This window comes from Pygoscelis adeliae, unplaced genomic scaffold (assembly GCF_000699105.1).
Source record: "Pygoscelis adeliae isolate BGI_AS28 unplaced genomic scaffold, ASM69910v1 Scaffold482, whole genome shotgun sequence".
Taxonomy (NCBI): domain Eukaryota; kingdom Metazoa; phylum Chordata; class Aves; order Sphenisciformes; family Spheniscidae; genus Pygoscelis; species Pygoscelis adeliae.
The window spans coordinates 754,903-774,812 of NW_008824192.1; the positions used below are offsets into that span (position 1 = coordinate 754,903).

Consider the following 19,910-nt stretch of genomic DNA (forward strand, 5'->3'; position numbering starts at 1 on the left):
CCCCGGTATAAACCTTCTCCGGTGTAAACGGGCCCGTTCTAACCCGAGTGACTCCACGGTGCTACGAAGTGCTGCCCCTGCTTCGCCTTTTCATGAAGGCTGCGTGACTCTCCGGCGCAGTCCCTCTTAGGGTGCGCTTGAAGTAAAAAAAGGAAAGGAAAATAGATGAAAAGTCTGACCTAAGGCAGCGCTTTTGCAGGCCCAGGGCAACCTGTCAGGGTCACTGGGGAGTAACAGCCTGCCACGGTGTGTGTCGGGCTAAGCGCAGCTCTAGTGCAACTGGAGGCTTACAAGCCAGTATTAAGTGCTCTCGTAAACTTCCTAAGGACACTTTGTTCCCTTCCAGAGGCTTCAAGCCAGCAGTGATGGGGGAAGCTAAGTGCTCTCTGCCCAGATTTCCCAGTGTCCTGATCTTTCTGTGTGTTTGGAGAATAAACTATTTCTCAATACTGTAATAGGCCTTGCAGTATCAAAGATACGTATGTTCTCGCTTTCAAGTATGTGCCTAAGACTCAATGAAGTCATCAAGCGCTGCAGGTTAAGCGTGTTTTGAAGTGGAGCCCAGGGTTGTCTTCACCAGGTAGTAAGTACAGAATGTCATCGCAAATAAATAGCGTTAGGGATTTGTGTTTAAGGGCACTTAGCTTTTGATCTCAAGCTTGAGGAAGATGAGTCTTGTTAGCAGTACTGTGCAAGACCGACATATTCTGAATGGAATATGGAAGCCTGCTTTTAAAACATTTGGCTTCCTATGTCAAAACCCTTCTCTACACAGCGTAACAGAGTGGGACCCTGTCCTCTGCTGCCGTGAGTCACCACTGAAGCCCAAATAACGGGAGTGAAATGCTCCAGTTACCACTACCACTGCTTGCATCTAAAAAGTAAGTCCTACTTGGCGTGCTGGGGTTTTTAATGTCTTTAGTTTGCAAACTCTAGCTTCCTCTTAGTTCTTCTTATTGTATTATCTTGCCTTGAAAAGGTGATGTGCTCAAAGACATCACAAACAGCTGAGTTCAAAAGCTTGTAGTGGGTATGAAAAGCTAATGGACAAAATGGCTCTTAAACTCATCTGTGGAAGACCTTGATTTATCTCCTCTGCAAAGAGAAGGAAAAACTGTGCCCTAGGAGTGGAGTGTGTTTGAGATGTGCCTCCTACGAGCTCTTTCTGTGGTTTAGAATGACTGGGGCGTGTGTACATGTTGGTAGATACGTCTCACAAGACAGTAAATACTGTGCTGGAGTCCCTGTTGCTGTATCAGAAGTAGCATATCTCAGTGATGCAAAGCACGAGACCTGTACAAACTGATCCTTGTGGTTCAGGAAATGAAATATGAGGAGAAAACTTAAATCCCAATGATTTTTTTTTTTTGCACGTTTTGATACTTTAAACTTAGATTGCATTCTGACTAGACTCTCAACTGCTCACTCACAGCCTTTTTACATTTCCTCTTTTCTTTCTTTGTTCTGCCCATAGCAAAAAAATATGTTCCTACATGTCATCACCCTTCTTTAAATGCACTTTCACTTGGTAGCTCTGGATTTGAATTTTTGTTTTTCTGCCTCAGCTGTCGGTATGAGAACTTTGTCTTAGATCTGCTCTTGCACTGGACCTTTACTTGCTCAGTATTCACTTTGTGAACTCGCATCTTACCTACTCTGAGTCATAGTGACTGAATTCAGATCTCCTTCCTGATGTTCAATTTCTAAGGAAAGGGAGTCAGACATTTTTGGGATTTAAAAACCTGAATGGTATCAGATAGTGATTTTATACAGCAAGTTGTGGCATTTGTACAGCCTCAGGTTTAGCTGCTGTCTGTATGATTCAGACTAATCCTTTTTCCTCCAGGACTGGAAATAAGGAGAATTCAAATGGTTTCCTCGGCTGTGGTAGGTTTATGGAGAGGGATTGTATTTAGTTCCCTAAACACGGGCCTGCTTTTGGGATCACAAAACGGAGGGGATTCAGGCTAATTTTTCTTCCAGAACAGGAACAAGGCAAGTTCCAGAAGGAGCCAGTGTTCCTACAACTGATTTGGCAATTGATTTGTTTGATCCTAAGAGCAGCATGTCTTTCATGGAATTCAGTCTCCAGAGCCTTGCTTATCCCTGCTGTAACTACCGGCTTCACAGGAGTTATGCTGGGATGGACTGATCATGTATCATACTTGGTTTTAGTAGATACTTCAGTCAATGACCCTGTTTCTTTCTTCCAGTCTTTCTGCCAAGAAAGATTGTGGTCTCCAGCATTTGCTGTTACTCTGTTTTTGACTGACTGCGATCAGAAGGAAAATACGGCACTAGGTTGGTACTTACAGGCAGCTGGCAGCTTACAGGGTCCAAAGAGAAATGCAGACTGAGGAGCACTTCCAGGCATACTTTGAAAGAAAACTGTCCTCCACCTTGGGGGGAGTACTACAGATCCCTCGAGACAACAGACGGCTACAGTGCAGGTGAGTTCTGTGCCAGGAATTTATCAGGTGTAAAGAAACTAAGGAGTCTCTTCAAGCCCAAGTGTAAAAAAAGGTGCTAACTTTTCCACAGCTGGTAATTAAAATGCTGAACCAGCCTGATTGATAACCAAAGCAGGACACCCGGTTACAGCAACTCGCACCTGAAGCGTGCAAGATCAGCTTAGTGCTGCACTAACAAAGTTGCTATTTGCAGTCTGCAAAATGTCTGTTCACTTCAGGACTATGATAGTGTGAGGGATATATGCACTGTAAAGAGAAACTGCCAGCGGTTGTAGTTCCCTCCAGTGCTTCCCTCAGCTCAGCTGTCAGACCCAAGCTTTCATTTGCTTTTTTCTGATTTGTGCCTTTTGATACTTTTATTTCTTAAATTTCAAGAGCCTTTCTGTTCCCTCTTAGCTGGGGACATGGAAAGTTGCATAATGGTATGACTGAGATTGACTGAACTGCTCTGGCATTATGTTGGAGCTATGTTCCTGCGTTCTTTGAGGAGAATGGGTGAGGCTAGGGTACTGATAAAGCATTACTGCTTCCACGGCCTCATTTTCCCATCTGCCAGAATTCTCTTTTGGGCATTATACTGGCAGTAGAAGCATCTCTCCTGCCAAAGGAACCCTGCAGGCTGCAGGCTCACCAGAAGGCAGTCTTTCTTGGCAGCATAGGAGAATTCCTGATGTTCTTCCAGCAAGGCAAATATAATAAAAAATAGGAAGCCTGTTCATCAGCTTCCCTTTTAGTTTTGTTTGACTATAAATACTCTCAGTTTTCTTTCTGAATCTCTTTTTGGATGCAGAGTGGACTGTCAATGGTTATGGCTGTGTCTACTCTACAAAAGTCCTCCTAAGAAAGTAAATACAAAATCTCTGATTCATCATTTATCTGGGCTTTGTTTCAGCACGTATACTGAATGTATACTGAAACTTAAACTGTTGTTTTGAGACCATGGCAGGACTTGAGACTCAAGTCTAGCTATGGGTGAGGTTCCACAAGGTGTGGTGAGCTAATCTTAACAGCTTGCTGCTGCCAGAAGGGTCAGGGCCACACAGGGAAAGGAAAGTAGGGGAGCCAGACCTCTCTCTTTCTGTATAACTAGCTCTTACATCAGCTCAGCTATGTGTGGAACTGCAGCCTAAAACTATGGGTCTAACGCTGCTGTAAAGTAATTTCCTGGTGATAAGTGAAGGCAAATGGAGCCATAGTTTGAGTTGCTATTGTGTTTTCTAGTTTTCATTCACCATGAAGATTTGTCATCAAGATTAATTTCTGTAATAGTGAGATCCTTTAGATTGTGCAATAGCCTTCTGTTCCAGTGCTGTCTTTTTATATGTTAAAAAAAAAAAAAAAGAAGGAAATTGGATGAAGTTCTGGAGTCAGAGAAACAAGATTACTTGATGGAAAGGGTTGAATTGTGTATGACTATGACATGTGATCTGGAGTTAACAGTCTGTCCACCCAGAAACACCTGGTGCAATAAAGTAAGTCTTGCCCAGAGATCAAAGGGAGAATTTTGCTCTAAAGTCATAGCTAATATTATTGGAAACTTTATCATTGCACTTAATGCTTAATAAGAAAATCTCTTTATTCCCTTCCCCAACTCGTCGTTTAAGAACCGTGTCTGCCTTGCTTCCTCATACTCTTGTCCCTGTTTCTTTTCCACTTCCCTGTCTCATGTGTTTTCTCTGTTCTCCATTTTGTATCCACTTGTCAGCCCAGCGTGTAGTCACCTTGGACAATAAAATGATGGAAAGGGGTTCAGCTCTATAATGTTAACTGGGGTCAGTCCCCACAGCCACTGTTCAAGGCTGCCAGAAGCCTTGGACAGACACTACATCACTTATATTTGGTTTGTAAGTAGAAAATCACCAACGTTGCCAGGGGATTAAAAAGGGGAAGAAGGAGCACAGGGCTGTGGGGTTAGTCAAAGTTTACCTACTGGTAATTCTGATTCAAAAACATATACACAAAATAAATCATGTAGGTCAAGTCCTGCTTGCATCCCCTTATTAAATAATGTAATACAGGAAACATTTGACTGTTTTTTTGGGAGGTAGGATGGGCTTGCCTATTTTTCTCCCCCAGATGTAGTGTTTGTATGTTTTTCTTCTAGATCAGAATAGGAGGAATCAAAATACCATCTCCTATTTTTCTGCGGTGTTAATGAGGTCACGTAATTGATGCATTCAGCACTCCGGGCTCCGGCACCGACAGGCTATCATACGAATGGCACACAGGGTATTTGTGATTCATCTGAATGGAATGCAAAGGCATGGGGATGCCTATGTAGGATTCATGTTATGTGCCAGCTGGATCTGCGGAAGGCTGAATGCCTGTGTGGGTTCACAGTGTGTGGTGCCTGCAGAGAGCTAACCGTGGCAGTGTGGCTTCTGTGCCCGCAGAGCATGAGGCCACGCAAAAGCGCTGCAGAGATGGAGGTTGTAAAAGCCATTGCATGTAGCTTAGCTTATCTGATTCTTTACAGCTTCTCCTGGGGAAGGTTCAGAAAGATCACACTCAAGATGTTCCCTGTCCTGAACTGGCTGTTTTCATATCGGTTCAGAGAATGGTTCTTGAGGGATCTACATGCAGGCCTAAGTGTCGGGATGTTTCAGATTCCTCAAGGTAGGCAAAGAGAAAAAAACACTCTAGCTTCCTTTTGTATATCATGTTTTTCATAATCTATCTCCTGTGTGTGTTTCTGTTCTTTCTAATGTCATCAGGTTATGTGGGAACTTTAACCTTCGAAGTTCCTTAAATCATGGGCCTATTTATTTGCATATTTGCAGGAGAACTTCTTTTCTTTAATCAGATGTTACATGGTGTAATTTCAAGGACAGGACACTAAAAATATAAGCTAATAGCAGCATTTTCCTATATTGCAAACAAAATAACATGGTCTTTAAAATCCACCTTGCAAAATCAGGTCTGTTAGATACTCGTATGCATAGCCACCCCACTAATCGGTGGCCTAAATGAAGAGTTGTTCTGGTTCTTTGTCTAATTTGTAGTTAGCAAGAGCCCGTGTTGTAAAAACAGCATTGGCTTTTGTCACTAACTGGCCTGGCTTTATCAGGTCCTGAACTGATTTTCATAAAGGTTGTCAGGTTTTCATCAGCAAAATTTTACTTAAAAATAGTAACCAAAGATAGAGAGCCTTCCCAATTTGCTTGATTTTAGAAACAGATTTTTGCTTTCCAGGACTTTTAGGGGTTTGGCTGACCAGGTTACCTCTGCCAAATATCAATGGCTTCCTTTCTGCGTTCTGCTGCTCGATGACATATGTTATATTTGGGACTTCGCATCATATCTCAGTTGGTGAGGTTTATTTTGTACTGTGAAATGTTTCTGCAGGACTTAGAGATTGTGTTCAATGCTGCTTCAAAAAACTGGCGAGATGTCCTAATCTATTTCATCTAATATGCAGATGTTATTTAGGTGCGAATCCAGACCCCCAGCTTCTCAGTTCATTGTTGTTCCACTTCTGCAGCTGATCTGTGGTGAGAATTTCACCAAGTCAGTCAAGTTTCACCTGTGAGGTCCTTTGTACCCCCGAGGACGTGAGCTATCACAGACACCAGTGCAAAGGAGACGGCTGGAGTGTCATGGAGGCGTCTCCTATGTAAAGTAAAGGACCAGTGCAAGCTGCTTCGCATTTACCCCCAGGATGTTACTGTGAATCATGATTTGGTTCTTGGTCTTCTCCATGGTCTTCCACATGCAGTTTCTTGCCATGACTGAACTGTTGATGGGTTTACATTCTTAATTTGTTCGGAAGCTAGATTATTAAAATGCTGTTTACATGTGAGAAGGCCCTTCACATTATCATAATGAGTGGGTATGTGGAGGTCTGGGCTCCTAAGTAACTTGGCAGTTCTTTCTCTGACTGACTATGTTTTTCAGCCTTTCTGGCAGGTCACTGTAATGCATCCATTTTTTGTGCTTTACATTAAAATCTTTCTGTTGTGCGTCTGACCAACTGAAGACGTCACTCATAAAATGGTAGGAATCTGAGATTTTCAGGCAGGACTTCGGAAACTTTAGATACTTACTCAGAAACAGTAAAAATTAATTATATATGTGGATTATATATATGAATGAAGATAGACTGTCTCGTACTGCACAGACTGATGGTGGAGGGAAGAGATGCATGTGTGGTTTTAAGATGTCTTTGTTGCAACATCTCATGCAGTTCCATTTTCTGTTCTCTGTTCTGTTGGCTCCAGGCTCATTCAGCATCCTAAATGCGGTGGTGACAAACATCCTGAAGAGTCTTAATTTCAACCAAACATTGTCCTCCAATGGTTCACTGGACAATTTCTCAGACCCTGCATTTATGAAGGATTACATGGAGGCCTTGACACTTACCGCATCAATAACACTTTTGACTGGCATCATTCAGGTAGAAGATTAATCTGTTTTCTATCCTTAATGATGTATCCTTATGTGCATTCTTCATATAAATGTGAGGATTGGAACTGCTTGCATATTGTTACCACAAATACTAAGCTCAGCACATTTGAACACATATGTTGTGCAAAGTGGGACATGAAGGTCTGTCTCTTCCTCTCACGCTGTCTGAAAAAGATATGATAGGTTAAGATTCCTGTGTCCATGATTAATATATTGGGGTGTGAAGTAAGTTATTATCTTTTATGTTGACCAGTTCTGCAATATGTGGACCCTTAGGTAGTCCTGCATAACTGCACACACTTGATTCAAACTGCTCCTATTTTGGTTTGGCATTGTCTTACTTAATTGTGCATAATGAAAATAGCGTGTTCAAATAACTATCCATCATATATGGCAGTGAAGAGTCATGCTCTTCAAATATGAAAACAAGAAGGGTGGGTTTAGACATTGCTAATTATATCACATCTCGCTTCTTGTTTGTTCCATACAGTTGCTGCTAGGCTGCTTTTGCCTGGGGTTTGTAACAACATACGTGCCGAAGACTCTCATTGATGCTTACCTCACTGCAGCAGCATTGCATGTCATTGTATCACAGTTTACCTTTATTTTTGACGTCATGCTTGACTTCTATAAGGGCCCCCTGGACATTTTCTATGTGAGTAAACTCATTCTTAGCTGAAGAAATGCATGCTTCTTGGAGAGGAGAGAAAAGAACAGCCTCAGAAATTGAAGGCAATTTCAGTCTAAGTCAGTTGCTAAGGGATATCTGTGCAAGTCTCAGCTGTGGTTTACTTCGCCTTCCTGTTGTCTTGGAACAGCGTATGGAGCTTATTGTGTGACATGCAAGAAGAAAAGTCTGTGTGCCTATTTTTAATTACTTATGTAGCTCTATAATATATTTTCAGCATGTCTATAATTATAGTAGAGCAAAGGTTAGAGGAAAAGGTACTTTTTTCCTCAATAGATCATCATGGGCAAGCTGTTGGGCACACAGTATTTCTATCATATCTGACAAAGAAGCAGCAGACTCCAAGCTAAAGACAAGTTAAAGCTAATTCATCCTAATTTACTTTAATAATGTCAATCAGACAACTTGAGAGAAAGGTGGTGTAGAAGAGAGAAGAATGACGGTACTAGATCTGAGCTATTTGTGGCAGTGTTTTCTCTGCAGATACCAACAGACAAGATAGATTTTTTTTTTTTTTTTTTTAAATACTATTTTGCTCTTAGCATCTCTCTTCTTCTAATGGAAGATACAACCGTAGCAGAAAGGCTGAGTTCAAGTGCCAGGGCAACCTATGTCAATAGGTTGGAATATAAAAATAGTTGTAGTATCTGCCTCTGATCCTCTCTATGATGATTCTTTTTCAGAATCTGTTTCATTTCTTCCTGGCTCTCCCAAAGGCTAATGCCACCAGCATATTGCTATTTTTGCTTAGCATGGTCGCACAACGACTCAACACATCTATCATGATAACTTATAAACATAGTCCTATTGCATTTCCTATGGAACTTCTCTTGGTAAGTGATCTTCAAAATGCCATTGTGATAATTGAACTGAGAGTATAATATACTTTATTTCAAAAAACATTTCACATATTACTTCGAGATGCTGTTACATTTACACACTGAATCTGTGCTTAAGTCCTTTAAATACTCCTACAAGATTAACTGTCTTTAGATGGATTGTGTACAGTTTCAGGAGCAAACGCTATATCATCTCTAGTATTGCTTCTTGTTTTCTTTCCCAGATTATCACAGTCACTATTATTTCTAATCGCATTCATCTTCACGCTGAATCTAGTAGTGCTGTGGTCAGTATGATTCCTCAGAGGTTAGTAATCTATGCTGTTTATGAGGTTGTACTTTTGAGATACAAAAGAGATGTTTCAGCCTGTTCTTGTAAATCTGAACAGGGGCTGACTTTTACTGGGAAGTACAGCTATAGGAATAACTCTTCAAGAGTTTTAATTGCGTCACCATTTTGGAGCATATGCAGAATTCAAACTACAGTCTTCTGTATTAGATTCAGGTTTTATTAGCACACAGAGGAAAGAATTTGCATTTTTTGTGAGGTGGAAGTCTTACAGATTGAGAGCATCTCCTGTGGGGTGCTCGATGCCTCTGATGATGATCCTGGGTTTGGAGTTACTGTGAACAGAGCTCAGAACCAGTCTAAACTTACCTGTTCTTTGATCCTGTAGGTTTCTGCCTCCTGCACCACTAGATTTATCAAATCTGAGCAAGATCATACTGCATGCCTTCTCCCTTGCTATTGTAAGCTATTTCCTTCTTGTTTTTGTTGGGGAGAGGTATGCTTCACTTCACAACTACAATATCGCCAGCAATCAGGTGAGAACAAAACTACACATACTTCCTAGGCCAAGAAGCAAGCTGAACTCGACTTGCAAAGCCGCTAACTACCTGACAGTGGTAGAAATGCAAGGACAGAGTGAATATGCCAATGATGGTTTTGTGGCAACTTGTTACCCTTCCCTATGGAAAGTGGATGTCATAAGCCAATAATGTGAAGGCCAAACATGGCCTTCTTTGACCAGGAGGCCTTTGTATATTCCCAGTGATTGGGATGAACCTCACACACACACAGTGCTGCAACTGATCCCTGAGGACCGTTGCTGTCAAGAATCCATGAGGCTATAAAGGCATGATAAATTAATGGCTGAAATTGTAAATGGCCAGAGCAACTGTAGTTCTTCTCTACATATGGCTCCTGTCCCAGTGTATGGATTCTCTGCCCAGAGTGATTGCTCTGAGAGGCTTTTAAGCTAAAACTGTGTTAGTTTCCAGTGTGCTAGTTAGTAACCATTACGTGTTTTGCACTACTCCATGTTTAGCTGGTTGTGATGACTTTAGATCTTTACTAGAATGGAACTAAGCCAGTAAGGAAGCTGCCCTGACTTCTCAAAGCCTCTGGGGATAAATATAAAGGGAATGTCTTTTCCACTCAGCTTTTGTCCAGGTGTACTATGCTGCGTACTGAGATTTGCCACGTTAGCTTCAAAGTCAGTGCTTCATAGCTTTGGGGTTCTAAGTGTATTTCTTTGAAAGAAGGAACTGAATTTTTGGGTCCATGAGATCCTCAGCTGTGAAAACTGTATGCCTTTTAAGAGAGCTCATTTAACCATGGGAGTCCTTGCTTTCCAGAAGGTTTCCTGAGCTTAGCAACACAGTTGAGCAACCAGCAAGTGTGAGCAAAAGGAAAGGACTTCCTGATAAGCTACTTCTGTGAAGGTAAGTCATTCATTTGGGGGTTTCTCTGCTTCCTTCTGTTTCTGTTTTACAGGAGCTAATAGCTGTGGGGCTGTGCAATATTTGCAGCTCATTTTTCAAAAGCTTTGTTGTCAGCTGTGCTATTTCTGGAACTGCCATTCAAGAGAAGACAGGTGGAAGAACACAGGTGAGCTGGGCTGGATTTGTTAAGCTTCCAAACTCTGATCTAAAATCACCATATACTGAGTGTAGGCTGACATTAAATCTAAACAATTTGTGAGATATAAAGTTACATACCCATGCAACATGAATTCAGATACCTTCCCTGTGTATGTTATATTATGTACTATACTTATATGAGCCCTACGGGACGTGATGTGCCATGAAGGAAGCCAGGATCCTGTGGGGAGAATAGGATATGTTCATACAGTTTAAAACTGCATTTTAGTGAATATAGCCAAAAAGCCAAATGGAAAATTGTTCACGCACCCTTAATTCTGCCACTTCTTCCTAACTTTTGAGTACTTGACTTTGTGATCTTTTTTTTTAGGGGGGAAAGAGGGTGTAATATGTAATGATAATATGTAATAATGTTTTTATCATACCTCTTAACTGAATGTCTGTACACGCTTCACTGTATCATAGAAATAATTTTGTCTAATAAAGAGTTTATTCCAAAGTCTGACTTGCAAGAGAAGCATCTTATTACTCAGGTGAAATTATCAAACCAAAATCCTGCATTGTTCTGTTGTGCCTAGGAATAGTCCATTTAGGAAAAATTAATATCTACAGAAAACTGTTGCAGCTTGAGTATTCTAGAATTTGTACCGTGCATTGCAGCATACCTGTGGCCTTTGTTAATTGTCCCCTGGTTATTTTTCCCAGTGGGTGGTGTTACATGGGCCATACCTGCTTGTTTAGAGAGGACAAGTAAGGAAATGGTTCTGTCAGGCCTCTCTAATAAAGTATTTCTGTTCAGTTAGCAGCAGCGATTGGAGCATCTATGATGCTGGTGATTGCGCTGAAACTAGGACACTTTTTCCAGATGATACCTAATGTAAGTGAACCTGAAATAGTTATGGCAGCAGCCTGCTTACTTCCTAAGCATAAAATGAAAGTTTTCTATGCGTAATATGAAGATTTTTCTGGGACAGTTAGGGGTTATATCATGCTCTAGAGTTAATTGTTTTCAGGGATGGACTGGACCAAACCAAAACAATTACTTTAAACTCTCCTAAATTTCAGCAGGCTAATGTGTTAGGTAATAAATATTTCATCTCTCTCCCATCTCTCACTGATCAGTACAAGCTAAAATTCATTGGCTAAAACTGGATTGAAATTTCACTGCCAGCCTCTATAACATAAACATTGTATTTCACTTTTGGTTTAACATCTTCCAAGCTTTTGCACACCTGTATAAAAAATTCAGGAGTTTCTCTCTTGCATCTGAATAAGTAATTCCAAGATGGGTCCTTCAAAATCTTTCGTGTAAAGAGGTAAATAAAATCTTCCAAATGGAAATTTGGGTTTAGTGTCTCTGATTCTAGCTTGGTCTTTGAGGTTTATTTTAAAACCGTGTGGACTCTTAAACTGCCTTCTGTGGATTTTGCATTGCCAGTGCAATCAACATAAACATTTTGTTATCGTAGATTATTTGGAGTACTCAGTTTTCCATTTTCCCCTTAAATTTTTATCTAGACTTTCTTTTTTTCCCTGTAAGTTTTCGTACCGAACCACTGACAGAGCATTACTTCCTGATTTTTCTTCCTGGCCTCTTTGCAAGATGGGAGAATTAATCCCTTTCCCAAAACTAGCTGACAAAACAGAATTTAACCATCTACTTCCCTTCAGTCTCCTTTTCTTTGCTAAGAAAGGCTGTTTCAACAAATGGTGTCAAACAACTTCCTAAACCTGGCAGTGAACTACCCATGCTAATTGAAACCATTCTTTGAAACAGCAACTCTTAATTCTGTAGATAGTGCTGGCCTTTCTCCTAGTGCTGCAGGAGGCGTAGGGATTCACTGAAGAACACTGTAATGGAAACTCCACATAGCATTTCAAGAGGAAGTCCAGTTGTATTGGCAGAAGTGATTGTGAAATCAAACAAGAAGTTATATGCTAGTTTCATGTTGGTTTGCAGATCAGAGAACTGTTATACATATCTATAAAAATTATGGAAATAAAGCTATTATAAGATTTTAATTTCAAGCAGTTTGTCTGTCATGGGTATCTGTTCCTTAGCATGTTTGTGGTTGCAAACAGAAAATAACAATAGATGCTGTTTTTCTGATTTGCACAGGGTATACTGGCTGCTATTGTGGTATTTAACGTGCTCCCTTTTCTTGAAAAATTTCTGGACATCCCCATCCTGTGGAGACGGGATAAGTATCATTTCGTAAGTGACAAAGAAAGCCACCTAGGATTTAGAATGTGCCTTAAAGGGAGAAATGGATGTTTTGGGAGGGCAAGGCAAAGCAGTGGGCATTCCCTTAGGAAAGGGATCCTTTGAAATATCTGCTGAAAAGAAGTGTATTGAAATCTCTACAAATCAATGTGCAATTACTTCTATGCAGGGAGAACTGATTATTGTTGTTGCCTCCCAGATCCCCTGGGAAGGAAATTGTCTAGCTGTCAGCTGGGGCCACAATCACATGTCAACTCTTGTGCAGGATTTCTCATAAAGAGAAAGACCCCCGATATGATGTGGTTTTTCCTAATAATTGAAGTCCTGTTAAAAAGTCTGGAGATTTGAACTGTGATTTGTGATCCTTGTTTGCAACTACTTCCAGGACTGGGTTGGTCTAGATGTGCCAACAAAGCTTTTCACGTATTACCATTTCTAGCCTTTTTTTTTTTTTTTTTCCTGCAATTTGCAAATGCTGGGGCTGAGCTGGAGGTCATTTTATGTCTTTTTACTGCTCATGTTCTCTCTGTCTCTTGTTCAAAGGTTATTTGGCTTGTAACTTTTGCTGCAGTGCTTTGTCTTGGTCTTGATGTCGGTTTGGCGATCGCCATGGGATTCACGTTCTGCATAATCACCATTAGGTCACACAGGTACTTGTAACTTTTAAAACAAAATACTGTTTTTTCTTAGAGTTCATGTTTTAGAGATAGTTATACGTGTGACAATGAAAAAGCTGTTTCATGTTTGTAAACGCTTCAGTCAGGTCATTCTGGAGTCTCTCTAATGCTATCCCAAAGCAGTAATCTCTTCCAGTTTACGGGCTCCGGATTGGTCCCTTCTGCAGATGTACCATGCTATTGAAGACTGCTTATTGTGGTGTGGGCATCAGCCAGGAGAGGTGATCTGTATACACACTTCTATAGGGATAGAATGAGATGTTGTGCCTTTATTTCAAACATTCCTCAGTCTTCACTGCCATTTACCAAGTTGCTTTATCTTCTCCGTAAACTCAGTTTGTGATAGAGGAGGGAGGTTACGTCAGGCACACATCGCTCAGTTTATTAGCTGCTAATCCCAACGGGGAAATCGTTCATAAATCCAAGCCACACCTCATGAGATTTACCATGATAGGGAGGTGCTTGTCTGAGTAGACTGAAGCCTCTAGAATAACATGGAAAGAGGTAGGAAATAGCTCAGCTGCTGCAAATATTGAACTGCTTGTGATCTGATCCAGAGTGGCTCTGAAAGAATACCTTCAGGAAGGATTTCAGTTGCTGTCTGAAACTCACTGTATTACCTCTGCTCAGAGTTATGCTCTTGGGTTTGCCTTGGGATTTAATGAGCATTGTGAAAGGGCATTTCTGCAGCCACTGTTCAGTTAAGTATCCCTGTTGTCCATACTACCTTCAGGATATATAACCGCTTATCAGTTTCCTACCGGTGAGACCATTATGCCGACAACACTCAAAAAAGCATGGGAAGTTATCTGCAAACAGATTGCTTTGAATAGAGTGTCTTGACAACAATTGTCCATACATCAGGGCCCACTGCCTTCCAGTTCTCCAGCAACCAGCCAGCCAGCCACACGTTTATTCCACCCGTGCCCTGAACTGACCAGAACCTGCTCCAAAACCATGCAGCACCATTAGCAAAGCACGGTACCCACACCAGGATATTCTCCTTCAAGGCAAAACCCTGCATTAATGCTGCTACACGACCTCTGGACCAGCTGTGTGCAGCCAGCTCTAAGCACAAGTTATAGCTGCCTCCACCTGCCTGTGTAGATGCATCTTTGAGGAGGGCTGTGGGGAGACGGAGAGGGAGCATGCTTTCTAGCGCAATAACAATAATCCAAGTGTTCCAGAGCTAGAAATGAGACATGATACATTCCTGAGGACACCAGTATAGCTGAAGGCTGTGCTTGTGTACTGCTCCCCTACTCAAAGAACCCTAATTACGAGTGGATAACTTTTTGCACTCACACCCTCTAAGTTTCAGTTGGTGTATCCAGTGAAGAGGAGAGAAATGGAGATCAAGCTTTTGGGAACAGATGGTTTTTCTCTGTTCTCTGTGAAAACCTAATAAACATCTCGTTTCAGAATGAAGATGGTGGTGCTGGGACAGATTCCAAACATGAATATTTATAGAAGTTTATCCGTCTACAGAGCCGTAAGAGGAAACAAAAAACAAACGTTCCATCTCTTCTGTAATCCAGCTTCTTCCTTTAAATGCCTGGGGGTGACCATTCAGACTCAGTTCATTTGATTCAAAACTTTGAAAACTGAAGAATGCTTAAGCATCTGTAGTGTGAAGTGATTCAGATACCTAGCCCAGCCTGCTTGGGCCTGCGGAGCTCCTTGTGTCCGTCTGTGCTGCCTCCACAGTGGAAGCTGCACTGCTGTCATTCCCAGAGCTGTTGGGCATTTTTTGCTGACCTGCTTTTCTCGGTCTGGTTTTGTCCACTCTACTACATGTTTTCACAGTAACGACTGTGCGTGTGCTAGACTGACTCACGGGTTCTCCCGGTGATGGGATAATAGGTAGGGCACGGGCCTTTTTAACACGTTATTTTCAAGACCTGCACCATACAGAATTAGGCAATACAGTAGTGGAGAGCTTTGCCATGCAGGTACATTCCCAGTGCTATGCTGATGGATTTGCAAAAAATGAGATAATATAAGGACAAGGTTAGTAAGACAAAGGTATAGCGTATGTTTTCTGTAACGAGCATTAAAATTAATTTGGCTTATTTTATATTAGAGCAGCCAACTGTCATCTGTGATAGATCTGCTGGAGTTATGCTTTTAATTGCAAGAGAAACAGATTAGTTTATGGTAATTAGGTCCATGTTGCCAATGCCACTACCAGTATGCAGTGTAGTCAACAATGTGACCAGACAAACTCTGTCCTTAGGGTAGGACCTTGCAGACTACGACACAGACAGTCAGGAGGGGGAAAATAGCTTCAGCTAGGTACAACCCTCACAGATACATCTTCTGTTTTACAGGCGAGGGAGATTGAAGGTATCAAAATCTTCCAGTGCTGTTCTTCCATCTCTTTTGCAAACATGAATCACTTCAAAACCTATTTGTTACACAAGGTAAATGCCACTTTTTCAGTCAGCGGAAGTTTCTGAGAGCCTGCATTAGGGAGATAAAAACTCTAATAAAACTGCCTTTCTTTTTCAGATGGACATGAAAGCAGTGCCTCTAGATGAAAGTGAAATGAGGGCTTTAATTTCACTTAATCTGTCTGACACTGCAGTGGAAAGAAAAGATCTTAAATGCTCTTGTGTCTGTGATCCACCTCTACCACCACCTAGGGTCAGCTTTAAAAGTATATTTATCTAGTCTGTTTGTTTGAGGTGTCTGGTTTTGTGTTACTGAGGACAATGTTCTTAACTTGCCAGTACTGAGAAGGCTGTAAATGTTTATATAAAGCATATATATATATATTTGCTGTATGAAAATAAGCAAACATTACCGCTATATTTCTTTACACATAGTTTATGTCATAGAGCAATAGTAGCTCAGCTTACTGGGTGAATTAACTAGCAGTTGAAGTATTCAACATACCCTCTCCTCAGCTGAAAGAATTAATTTTGTCAAGTCCTTCAGTAGGGATTTTCTTCTTTTTCCCCAGAGAAGTGAGAGAATTCCCTTGCTTATGAGGAATTTGTTCTACTGCCAATACTGCCAAGTGCAAGTACAAAATACCTCAAAGGCAGCTACAATTATCATGATTAGAGGATTTCTGATCTTTGCAATAACTGGCTGCTGTGCATCTTCTAGAGTCGTTCATATCCCTCTTTATCTGAATTTTCTGACTTGTCTTAGACAATGAAAGGAACTTCAGGGAATGGCCTGTCTTCAGAAGATATTTTTCAAGCAGTTATATGTGATTTGTAAAAGCCATTGCATGAGAAATGGGTTGAAAGACAGTGGTTTGGAACACATATGTGGCACCAAGGTGCTTAGGAAGTGGAAGTGATAGATAATTTAACATCATCTTCTGAAGTACAAAAATGCAGAGTGACTTTTCCTGTCTTGCATTATAAAGATTAAAAAACACATTTGGAACTATTAAGAAATAAAAATTGATTAAATTGGTCCGTTCTGTGACCAGCTGCCATACAAGCAAGTAGATGAATCAAAGGTCTGCAGAACTCAGCCAGTAAGGGTCAGCTTACTGTTGCTCAGAAAGGCAATGGCCATGGGCAATCTTTTTTTTTCTTCTTTTCTTTTCTGAAAGGTAGAAGTAACAAGTCAGATTCCAAAGTTGCGCCAGGGGAGGTTTAGATTGGATGTAAGGAAAAATTTCTTTACTGAAAGAGTAGTTAAACATTGGAACAGGCTGCCCAGGGAAGTGGTTGAGTCACCATCCCTGGAAGTATTTAAAAGGCGGGTAGATGAGGCGCTTAGGGACATGGTTTAGTGGGCATGGTGTTGTTGGGTTGATGGTTGGACTCGATGATCTTGGAGGTCTCTTCCAACCTTTAATGATTCTATGATTCTATGATTCGACTAGGTGACCTTTAGATGACCCTTCCAACCCAAACTATTCTATGATTCTATGATCTGAGGCTTGCCTGTGTCACCTGCTACTTTGCATGCTCTTGTGGCTTTGTCCTATATTTAGTGTTTTTTCAGATGTGTTTTTTTACCATGAGAGGAGAAATATCATATGATTTACAGTGCTGTCTTACTTGCAGCAAAAAATTTCACCTCCTGGGCCCAATTCTTCCAACCACTGGTGTACTCTCCATTTTCCATCTTAGATACCATATACAGAGAAACTGGTGAAGCGACGTCACGCAGACAGCGATTCCTCATCATCTTCAGTTAATTTGGTACATTGGTCAAAGTATGGAGACAAACTCAGCTCTAGGACGCTGTTGGTAGGAGCAGCCGACGCGCAGCGTGCATCCCCAGGCTTTAACACGGGCTGTAGGACTGAAAAGAATGAGGACGAAGGGAGAAGAGCTTGCCTTTCACCAGGCTCTGCAATAGATAATTCCTCAGTCCAGTTGGATCGGATAGAACAGCCAATGTATTTGCCACGTCCAGTTCACACCATTATTTTAGACTTCAGCATGGTGCAATTTGTGGATTTGATAGGTTCAGAGTTACTGCGACAGGTAAGCAGCCTAACTGCACATAAATGTGAAGCCTAACGTTTACCCAATGTCTTACGTTTCTTGTTAGCCTAAAATGCCCTGCTACATAACAATCCACACATCTTCCAGTTGACCTTTAAGGGTGCAAGATTTAGCTATCAAGTTTCAGAAATTAATAAATTCCCATAAAAACACTTTTTTTTTCAAACAAAAGCCCCACTATCCATACAAAAGGCATACAAAAACCTGTCATCCATTGTCACCAGTTCTAGAATGGTGTAAACTAAAAACACATTTATAAAAGTGTCTAACTTGTTTTTTCCATTTTGGCTGTTTAATTTTTCTTCTAGCTGGTCACTTTGAAAAAATGCTCTTCTTTAGAAGTGTCAGATATAAAACTACCAGCTGTCTTCTCCTAGAGTGGTTTTGTTGTTATTGCTGACTGCCTAATTAGCCTTTTCTTTGAAGTATGCATTGAACTTTTAAGTCTCCAACTGGGGATCCTAGCCAATGGAGATACATATTTAGCAAAAATAAATTTCATGTAGCTGTGCTTCTCTCAAAGATACAGTTCCAGATGGATTCTTAGTCAGCTTCCTCAAACTCTGTAGCTCAAGTTCAAAAGAATTTTGTTTAATAACAGGTTAGACTAACACCTATTGGGAATAATTGTGGACTGAGCTGATGTCCCTAAAATCCTTGAAGATTTATTTGCCATTGAATGACCCTCCCATTGGGAAAGGGGGGGTAAAGTCAAAGTCTTTCCAGATTCCTTCCAGTCCCATATTCTGAAATTCTGTGATTCTCTGAAATAATGAGTTTCATTGCCTTTAAAAAAAAAATTAACTACTTTGAGATCTTTTAATTGCAAAGGGTCAGGCATTGAGAAAATGGTGAGAATCCATCCCCTCTAAAATCTGATTCCTTTAACACTAAATTGATACAGCTAAAAATGTTGGACATGAAAATTGAGACAACCAGAATTACAGGTCATGCTTGAAAATATAGGTTCCTGTTCTCATGGCATCTGCGTATGGAGAGATGTTTCAAGTTAGTCTGTTCCTGTGAGAACTTTCTGTTTAAGTGAAGAAACGGCGCTGTGTGCTGCGTAGGGAACTGTGGGAGGGCCCGCATGGGGTCTGGCTGTCACCCGCCCTGCTTCTGGAGTCGGCATTCGTTAAGATCTTGGACAACTTGGCTGTTAAGCGCTGAACTAAAAAAACCCAGGATTTGAGATACCGGAATAAGGGTTTTCTTCAGAGATAAAACACTGCAAGGGAGGTTTTATTTCCCTGTTTACCTTCTAGCGCACTTGTATAACGCAGAATTGCTCTAATGCCTGTATGGAATTCTTTCCACAGATCATCCATATGTTTCACAATATTGGCGTTACCGTCCTTATAGCTGGCTGTCACTGTGAGTATAGTATTTGTTTAGCAATATTGACTTATCTCCAAGGATAAGCTTTAAACTTAAGTGAAATGCTTTAGCCGTACTGCTTGGTGTGGTTTTGCTGCTTTATTTATTTTCCCCCACTTTTATAGCCTCTGTGATAGCAGACTTTGAGAAGAATGATTTCTTTGACAGCTGTGTCACCAAAGAAATGTTCTTTCTAACTCTTCATGACACTGTGCTGGCTGCTTTGGACAAGCATCAAAAGCCAGATGAGCTAGAACCTACTGCGGAAGAGTTTGCTGAAGAACCACTAGCTGAACAGCAGAAGGTAGAGTATTTAGCTTAACATTTACGCCTTCATGTTGTTAAATTACCCTGTCAGTAACTTAAACCTTGTCCTGTGGCTGAGGAAATAGGGCAGAGCCGATGCTCTTTTGAATTCTCCAGTTTTTCACAGGTACTTGCCTTTTTGCAATGGATCGATAATGCAATTTGTTTCTTTGAGTCCTGTGTTCCTGTTTGGGGAAAGGCATCTTTGTGTGCAGGCTGGAAAGGCATCCAGCTGAGTTTTGCGGCAGGGAACGACTTTGTTGCATTTTAAATTGTTTCCATTTCTCTGACAGAGCAAGGACCCTGCCAGGGCAGAGCAAAAGCTCCAAGTTTTTTATTTCCAGAGGTTACTGCACCAGCTCCCCTGGGGCTGATGGGGGAAATGAAGGACAGCGCTAGCTTGACTTCCTGAAGAACTGAAGTTTATGCACATGCCCTTTCTGTCAGTCCTCTGCAATAATTTTTAAGCTCACTGGCTGTCTCAGCCAAGTTTGAATAGGGCAGACGGTTGCAAGTTCCAGGAAAAGCCCTTGTTCTGCATAGAAGATTCCAGTAATTG

At 41.1% G+C, this 19,910-nt stretch overlaps 2 protein-coding genes across 2 annotated transcripts in view; one reads left to right on the plus strand and one right to left on the minus strand.

Moving 5' to 3' along the window:
- MAPK14 (mitogen-activated protein kinase 14) overlaps window positions 1-1,646 on the minus strand; it is a 29,163-nt gene extending 27,517 nt beyond the window's left edge. Inside the window, exon 1 of the mRNA XM_009334771.1 lies at window positions 1,617-1,646. Coding sequence (XP_009333046.1) covers window positions 1,617-1,646 — 30 coding nt within the window. The remainder of the gene's footprint in view (window positions 1-1,616) is intronic.
- Window positions 1,647-2,347: 701 nt separating this feature from the next.
- The window catches only part of SLC26A8 (solute carrier family 26 (anion exchanger), member 8), a 19,564-nt gene continuing 2,001 nt past the window's right edge, over window positions 2,348-19,910 (plus strand). Inside the window, exons 1-18 of the mRNA XM_009334748.1 lie at window positions 2,348-2,450; window positions 4,948-5,087; window positions 5,664-5,780; window positions 6,689-6,864; window positions 7,366-7,530; window positions 8,247-8,396; window positions 8,627-8,709; window positions 9,080-9,227; window positions 10,180-10,293; window positions 11,086-11,163; window positions 12,406-12,501; window positions 13,054-13,160; window positions 14,610-14,679; window positions 15,518-15,610; window positions 15,699-15,833; window positions 17,288-17,647; window positions 18,988-19,042; window positions 19,171-19,349. Coding sequence (XP_009333023.1) covers window positions 4,985-5,087; window positions 5,664-5,780; window positions 6,689-6,864; window positions 7,366-7,530; window positions 8,247-8,396; window positions 8,627-8,709; window positions 9,080-9,227; window positions 10,180-10,293; window positions 11,086-11,163; window positions 12,406-12,501; window positions 13,054-13,160; window positions 14,610-14,679; window positions 15,518-15,610; window positions 15,699-15,833; window positions 17,288-17,647; window positions 18,988-19,042; window positions 19,171-19,349 — 2,229 coding nt within the window. The 5' untranslated portion in view covers window positions 2,348-2,450; window positions 4,948-4,984. The remainder of the gene's footprint in view (window positions 2,451-4,947; window positions 5,088-5,663; window positions 5,781-6,688; window positions 6,865-7,365; window positions 7,531-8,246; window positions 8,397-8,626; window positions 8,710-9,079; window positions 9,228-10,179; window positions 10,294-11,085; window positions 11,164-12,405; window positions 12,502-13,053; window positions 13,161-14,609; window positions 14,680-15,517; window positions 15,611-15,698; window positions 15,834-17,287; window positions 17,648-18,987; window positions 19,043-19,170; window positions 19,350-19,910) is intronic.